This window comes from Cucurbita moschata, unplaced genomic scaffold, assembly GCF_002738365.1.
Source record: "Cucurbita moschata cultivar Rifu unplaced genomic scaffold, Cmos_1.0 Cmo_Scf00020, whole genome shotgun sequence".
NCBI classification, from domain to species: Eukaryota; Viridiplantae; Streptophyta; class Magnoliopsida; order Cucurbitales; family Cucurbitaceae; genus Cucurbita; species Cucurbita moschata.
This window is the reverse complement of record NW_019268536.1, coordinates 996,427-1,003,435: the sequence shown is the minus strand read 5'-3', so window position 1 is coordinate 1,003,435 and position 7,009 is coordinate 996,427. Positions and strand designations below refer to the sequence as shown.

Below are 7,009 nucleotides of genomic sequence, written 5' to 3'. Positions count from 1 at the left end.
GATATTATATGGTCTTTATTTTCGAACATATTCTTAGATTACAAAATGGTAATTAATTAATGGTATTTATAAATATATTTATACGATGATGCCCTTGAAAATGACATTCTATGATTGCCAATTTAATTTCTTAATATTTTAAGCATATTCTAATGGAATTTATAAATAAATTAATTTTATAAACATTCATGTTATTCGCTTATCTTGTGTTGTAATAAAAAAAATATTTAAATATAAATTAATTTTGGACAAATTGGGACCCATGATATAAAACAAATTTTGTACAGAAATTAATTTCAGTAATTATTAATTATTTAATAATGATTTAATATTTAATTTTAGAGAAATTAAACACTAAAAATGTTCGATTTAGGAAATTATTATGATTTTTTTGTTAGTTAATGTGATTAGTAAAACATAAACAAAATTAAAAATTATTTTCATTTTAAATAATGAAAATAAAATTACAAAAATTTATTATTCTAGTAATAACAATAACTAAATAATTATTTTTTCAAATTTATTTTTCAAAAAGAATTTTGGTTAATAATATTATTAAATAAAGAAATTAATTTAATTTATGAAATAAAATATAAAAAAAAAGCTCAAGTTTCAAAATGGCTCTTAATAGTCAAATTGTACAACTCGAGAGGGAAAGAGTAGCATTAACTATATTAATGATGAAGATTAAGTGGTAGATTAAGTGTAATTAAGCGATTATTTAATTAAACTCTTTTATTGCGGCTTTCCCCCCTTTACTTTCTCCTCTTCTCATTTGAACCCCCCACAAGTTTCTCTATCTATAAAATCACCCCATTTCTTCTCTGTCTTCTCCGTAGCGCTTCTTTCTTCTCTCTCTCTCTCTCTAAAAATCTCCGTCGAAAATCATATCGAACCTGCCGCCGGCTACCGGAAAATGGACGGAAATAAAGAGCGACGGTTTGATAACGGCAACTTACACGGCGGCGACGACGACGGCGACCTGAGACGAGGACCGTGGACGGTGGAGGAGGACATGACTCTTATCAATTACATCGCGAATCACGGCGACGGCCGCTGGAATTCTTTGGCTCGTTGCGCCGGTAACGGATTCCTCGCCGGAACCCTAACTTATTCCGATTCCTCTGTTTCTGAATTTATCGTTCGCGCATTTTTTTTTTATTGATGTTGAAATTGGAAAATTGATTCACAGGCCTGAAGCGTACCGGAAAAAGCTGCCGATTACGGTGGCTGAACTATCTCCGGCCGGACGTCCGGCGAGGAAATATTACACTCGAAGAACAGCTCCTGATTCTGGAACTTCATTGCCGTTGGGGAAATCGGTACGGACGTCGATTTTATTGATTTCAATCGTAAAATGTGTGAATAATTTTTAAATTTTTATATAATTTTTTTATTTTCAGATGGTCTAAGATTGCCCAGCAATTACCTGGACGAACCGACAACGAAATAAAGAACTATTGGAGGACTCGAGTTCAGAAGCACGCAAAGCAGCTCAAATGCGACGTTAACAGTAAACAATTCAAGGATACCATGCGATATCTCTGGATGCCGCGTCTCGTCGAACGGATTCAGGTCGCGGCGTCCACCGCCGTCGACGGAAACCGATCGTACGGATCAGTGGCTCGGCCGGCGTCGGCGGCTGTGATGAACAGCGGTAGTGATTTTGTCAGTACTCCACAGGTCACTCCGAGTTATACGTCGGAGAATTCCAGCTCTGGCGGAGGTGGAGGCGGCTCCTCCATGTCCGATTTGACGGATTGCTACAACAATTTCAGTTGTTTTCCGGTGGTTCCGCCGCCGCTGCAGAGTCCGGCTCCTGGATTCTTCAACGAGGAGACATTGGATTTTCAGGCGATGGAGCAGAGTAGTTGCCAGTGGATGGCGGCGGACGGTGGCGTTGACACGTCGGAGAGCTTGTGGAATACCGCCGACGCCGGTGCCGATTACTTCTGGTTCTCGCAGCAGCAGTTGAATTAACAGATTAAACAAAAGGGGAAACTATACATAATTTGTAGAGCGGAATATCATGATCTGAAAAAAAAAAAAAAAAAATTAACGTTTTTTTTTTTTTTTTTTTTAATGTTTGGTTAAATTTCCAATTATTGGGGCTTGGGGGGAATTTGTATAATTGAATCTCGAGGGGTTTTTATTTTATTTTATTTTATTTATAAATATTATGAAGGGCGTGCTAGGCTGCTAGCTATCGACCTACTTCATTCCCTCTTCCCTTATCTTTAAATAATTATTTTATGGTTACATGATAAATTCCTTTCTCTTATAATTATATTATTATTAAAAAAAATCCAATTTCATAATATAATTATTTTCTAAATTGTTGAATTAAGTAAAAATAATTATGTTTTTTTTTAATTTTGAATAATGTTTTTTTTTATATAGTTTATATCTTAATTGAATGAGAAAATAATATTTTTTTATTAAAAAAAAAGTCTCGATTTAGGGCCATTCCATTTATCTACATAGCTGCACTAAGAAGCACTACGAGCTTTATGTCTCGCGCATCTAAGATGATGACGTCGTTCACCATAATTGAGCATGTCTCACTTATGTCTTCAACTTATTCAAAGTAATCGGTAAAAAATTAATAAAATAAATTATTAACTTATAATAGTGAAATAAAATAAAAACTTAAAATAGACCAATTTCATCCGTTAGAGAAAGTATCGAACTCTTTTTCCATTAGTAAAAACTATAATTTTAAAGCAGTGGGTGTAAGTTCTTTTTACAGTCAATTTAATACAAATTTAATCTGAAAAGAGAAATAAAAAAAAAAAACCCATTTTACATGGGATGTTCTACCTTGGCTGGGAGGAGAACAAACCAGTTTATAACGGTGTGAAAACCTTCTACTAGCAAACGCGATTTAAAGCCTTGAGGGGAAGCTCGAAAGAAAAAGCCCAAAGAGACCATTTATAAGGGTGTGAAAACCTTCCCTTAGCAGCGTTTTAAAGCCTTGAGGGAAATTCCAAATAGAATAGGACAGTATTGCTAGCGGGGAAGACGAAAATCCCAAATAGGACAGGACAATATCTGCTAGCGATGAGTTTCCCCTAGCAGCGTTTTAAAGCCTTGAGGGAAATCCCAAATAGGACAGGACAACGGTGAGTTTCCCCTAGCAACGTTTTAAAGCCTTGAGGAAAATCCCAAAATAGAATAGGACAATATCGGTTAGTGGTGGATCTAGGTTCTTGCATTACAAATAAGGGTATATTAGTAATTTACTCGCATTCAAAATGCAAATGTTTTGATAATGGGAAGTATATAGTTTTTGTGGGAGTAGATAATGTTGAATTAAAATAATAAAATTCGTGAATAATTGGTTCCACTTTTAACTATTTAAATAATAATTTTGTTTGGAGTTTAGAAGCCGAAACCATAAACTAATTTTATAATTAAGATATTGATGTCCACAGAGATTGAACCAGACCAAAAGTTCCCTAATGTTCTAGATTTTGCCAAAAGGGGCTCGTGACGTGGCACTCTCTCATTCGTTGATTTCTGGAGTTTAAAATTTTAATAAAGACATTATTATTAGGCCAATTTTTTCAAAAGTAAAAACATGTTCTTATCATGTTTAATGAATGCCACCTATGTCCTATGTCCCCCCTGTTTTATTTTTTTTAATTGCAAATTGCTCCCTCAAAGTTGCACTAATTACACTACCCGTTCACATTGTATATATATATATTATACTAAAAGTTTGTTTTATATGCAATAAGGACTTTACTTTTCTATCCTCAATCTTGTATGGAAATGAGAAGGGTAAAACAGTCAATTTTCTCTCTCGAGTATTTTTTAACCGCTAGATAGAATTGAAATATGTCGTATTTTTGTATTTTTTTTTTCATATATTTAAAATAATATAAATATAAAATATTTTAAAAAATAAAACTAATTTGATTAAAGTAAAAAAAAGAAAAAGAAAAAGTGAGAATAATAATAGGGAAAAAGAAAAGGTAAGGGCACGTGCCGAAGGGACGGTCGAAACGTGATGAAATGGAAGAACTAAAAGGGGGGAGCGGGGGGAGATTGGTTATGGCGGCGGGGTGTCATTTCATAAGCCACGTGCATCGATATTAACCCATTTTGTCAGTGGTCCTCGAAATTAACCTGTTCAGGAACTGCCACGTGGAATATGAAGGAAAAAAAAAGGAATTTAAAATTAGGCTTCCTCAATAGAAGCACTGACAGCCGCAACCCTTAAAATATAGGAAAACACACCACAGACAAGCATTTTTTAAAAATTTAAAAGAATATTTTGCCTTTGCTTTATTTATATTATTATTTAAATAAAGAACAAAAAAAAAAATTATTGATCTAAACTTTATATTAAAAAATGATTTTTAGTTTTTATTTATTAATATTCCTTGAATCCATTTATGAATTCGTTTTCACATTTAGAAAGGACAAATATAGATTACATTTTAACGCGTTTAATAAATCTCTAAACTTTTTAATTGTGTCTGAAAATTTTTAGGACTTTTAATTTACGAATCAACAATCTTTATCGTTTTATGGTCGTTGACTTTTTTCGTTCTATAAATCGATCAACCTCGATGCTTTATATGATATTACTTTTTTATGAGACAATGACCGATAGACATTACATAGTACAACAAATTCTCTTTAAAGAAAAAAAAATTAAGGTTCAATCATTAAATGACACGTGATATACTAAGATAAGAGAGTTGACGATCCACGTTGAGAAGTATTGAGAGTCGTCCTACGTTGGTTTATAATTAAAGAACACTATCTCCACAATAGCCATAGAGGGTCACAGTTCCTAACATGGTACAAGAATCATGCCCTTAATTTAACCATGTTAAGAGAGTCATTAAGTATCGAAAGAAACTGTGAGTCCCGAAGATGCAATTAGAATGATTGAAGTCTCGAACAAAGGAGTCGAACCTATTAAAGAGAGGCTGTTCGAGAGCTCTAAAGAAGGAAGCTTCCCAAAATAAGTGTTGAAGGAATTTGGACTTGCGTGAAAGGCTTTCCATGGAAGGCGATGGGAAGAAGAAGAAAAGGGTAATGGGAGTTTGTGAGCTTTCAGTTTCAGAAAGCTATGCGTCAATGGCGGCCACTCACAACCAAAGTTGAAATTTTAATTTCTATTTTTCTTTATTCAATATTGGTAATTTAAAAATATTTAATAAATCTTTTATAATTTTTTTTATAATTTTAAATTTGTAAAATTTTTGTGTGGATATAAACTATTAAACATAACATTAAAAAATTAAAAGATCCGTTAATACAAAATTAAATTTAAAATTAATAAAATTTAAGGATCAAATAAATAAATTTAATAACAAAAGGACCAAATAATTATTATAAGTGCTCGTATGTTGTATTTTCTTTCCTTTCTACAGTGAGTCAACCGTCAATGCTTATCCTTTATTTATTTATTTTTTTCTATTAATTTTGGTTGAAAATTGTAAATAAAATTTATTTTTGTGAAGGTCAACCACATAAAATATTTATATATTTATAGTAGAAAAAAAGAATAATGTATTTTTTTGAAAAAAATAGATTAATTGAACTTGATAAACCTTAAATATGACGCAATAAATAAAAAAAAAGGATTTGTTATGATAAGTCCAAGCAATCCCTTTTAGTTACGTAAACCAAAACAAAATTGAAATGAAGTATTAAAGGAAAAAAAAGAAATAAAATGTAAGTCGTTTGGAGGTTCCTTGTTTGGTTGCAATGATTTCGGCTGGCTAATTACTTGGCGTAAGGCGTTGGGTGGATTGTGATAGCCACATCCATTACTGAGTTTGTTTGTCAAACCCCTCCAATATCAACACCAAACTCGATGTTTCATATAGACGAACTTGACTCTACGTGTCTAAATCCCCTTTGGAGTTAAGGTCTGGGGCTCTATTTGACATTCCATTAAGTCTATCGGTGACATTTTTGTCTACTCGTTGCCCCTATCTTACTCATGTCTCGTTTCTTCTTCAATGCACTCGTTATATGGTTTGTTGAATGATGCCCCGTCATCTTCAGTAGCACCATGACATTCTTCTATATTTTCTCTCACGGACACCTCTAAAGGGTTGCCACCTTGCTTGTCTCAATGTGAAGGTCATAATCTACTATTTTCATAGCATGGTTGTGACTCTCCTTATATAGTATGGTTGTGAAAAGAGCACGAACGACGCAAACCTTCTCCGTCCACGTCTGTACCTCCTATTTCAATTCTCAAGGATTGAGTGAGGATGGGTTGGAGGAGTTATATATAATAATAATAATAATAATAATAATAAATTTTCATTAAAAAAAAAAACCTAATAAACTCAATATTATTTTCTAAAAAACAATTTAATGTTGAATATAGTTTTTAAAAATTAAAAATTCAACATAATATAATATTCCGCGTATTTGGGCCTCAACATTCCAAAAAAACAGGCCCATTAGAGAAATGGATTTGGATTAGCGCAATTAAGGAAAGAGAAAAAAGCCCAAATAAAGCAAGTGCGAGGCATGTGGACTTTAGATTTAATAATATCCTGTCGCAATGCAATGCACCAAACACGATCCAGTTTCTGATTGGTCTGTTCAACTCTGATGACTGCCTAGCCAATCATCATTCGCCACGTCTCATGTGAATTTTAGATGGTTTTGGGTGGACCGAGAACAAAGGTGGGGCCCACTTGAGCGTTCTCGATTTTGCCACATTTTTTTGCTTTACTTTAATTCCACGTCACTGACACACGACCGACGAATCTTATCCGGTTCCAAATAGTGATAAGACGATTATACCCTCCTCTCCGCACGCCTTTATTTACCCAAACCTGGTACTCGCAAACACCATATTATACCTATTTTATTATCAAATAATAATAATAATAATAAAAAGTATCTAGAAAACTTTAAAATTTTAATTTTTTATAGAGTAAATCTTTAATTATTAATACCTATTTTTCATTGTTAAATAATAATTACAATAGTAGAAATTAAAAAAAAAAAGATCTCTAATCAATTA

At 32.9% G+C, this 7,009-nt stretch overlaps 1 protein-coding gene across 1 annotated transcript; it reads left to right on the top strand.

Annotated features, from left to right (window-relative positions):
- The first annotated feature begins 834 nt into the window (after positions 1 to 834).
- On the top strand, positions 835 to 2,157 carry LOC111457810 (transcription factor MYB78-like). Its single transcript, XM_023100208.1, has 3 exons — positions 835 to 1,082; positions 1,193 to 1,322; positions 1,404 to 2,157. Exons 1-3 carry the CDS (start codon positions 917 to 919, stop codon positions 1,978 to 1,980), a joined length of 873 nt encoding a protein of 290 aa, XP_022955976.1. The 5' UTR covers positions 835 to 916; the 3' UTR covers positions 1,981 to 2,157.
- The last annotated feature ends 4,852 nt before the right edge of the window (positions 2,158 to 7,009 follow it).

Coding starts and splice junctions, on each gene's coding strand:
- LOC111457810 (XM_023100208.1), top strand. CDS start 917: ATGGACGGAAATAAAGAGCGACGGTTTGATAACGGCAACTTACACGGC. Junction 1,083..1,192: donor TTCTTTGGCTCGTTGCGCCG/GTAACGGATTCC, acceptor ATTGATTCACAG/GCCTGAAGCGTACCGGAAAA. Junction 1,323..1,403: donor CATTGCCGTTGGGGAAATCG/GTACGGACGTCG, acceptor TTTTATTTTCAG/ATGGTCTAAGATTGCCCAGC.